Source organism: Egretta garzetta, unplaced genomic scaffold, assembly GCF_000687185.1.
Source record: "Egretta garzetta isolate BGI_Z169 unplaced genomic scaffold, ASM68718v1 scaffold168, whole genome shotgun sequence".
In the NCBI taxonomy this organism is placed as follows: domain Eukaryota; kingdom Metazoa; phylum Chordata; class Aves; order Pelecaniformes; family Ardeidae; genus Egretta; species Egretta garzetta.
Window position 1 is genome coordinate 2,145,235 of NW_009260675.1, and position 236 is coordinate 2,145,470.

General features: G+C 66.5%; 1 protein-coding gene across 1 annotated transcript in view; it reads left to right on the top strand.

Moving 5' to 3' along the window:
• The window catches only part of IRS2 (insulin receptor substrate 2), a 140,209-nt gene that overhangs the window by 137,971 nt on the left and 2,002 nt on the right, over window positions 1-236 (top strand). Inside the window, exon 3 of the mRNA XM_035901166.1 lies at window positions 55-184. Coding sequence (XP_035757059.1) covers window positions 55-184 — 130 coding nt within the window. The remainder of the gene's footprint in view (window positions 1-54; window positions 185-236) is intronic.

The following is a 236-nucleotide window of genomic DNA, read 5'->3' on the forward strand; positions in this document are numbered from 1 at the left end:
TCCCTCCCTCACCCCCCCCGACTTCTTTTTCGCCCCTTCGGGGCATGGGTCCAGTGAGCCCCCCAAGCCCGGCTGCTATTCTTACAGCTCCTTACCCCGCTCCTACAAGAGCCAGGGCCTGGCGAAGGACAGCGACCAGTACGTCTTCATGAACTCCCCGGGGAGGATGATCCCAGAGGAGGCGGTGTGCGGAGCGGGTCGGTCCCCCGCCGGCACCTTCGCCCCTTCCAGCCCCA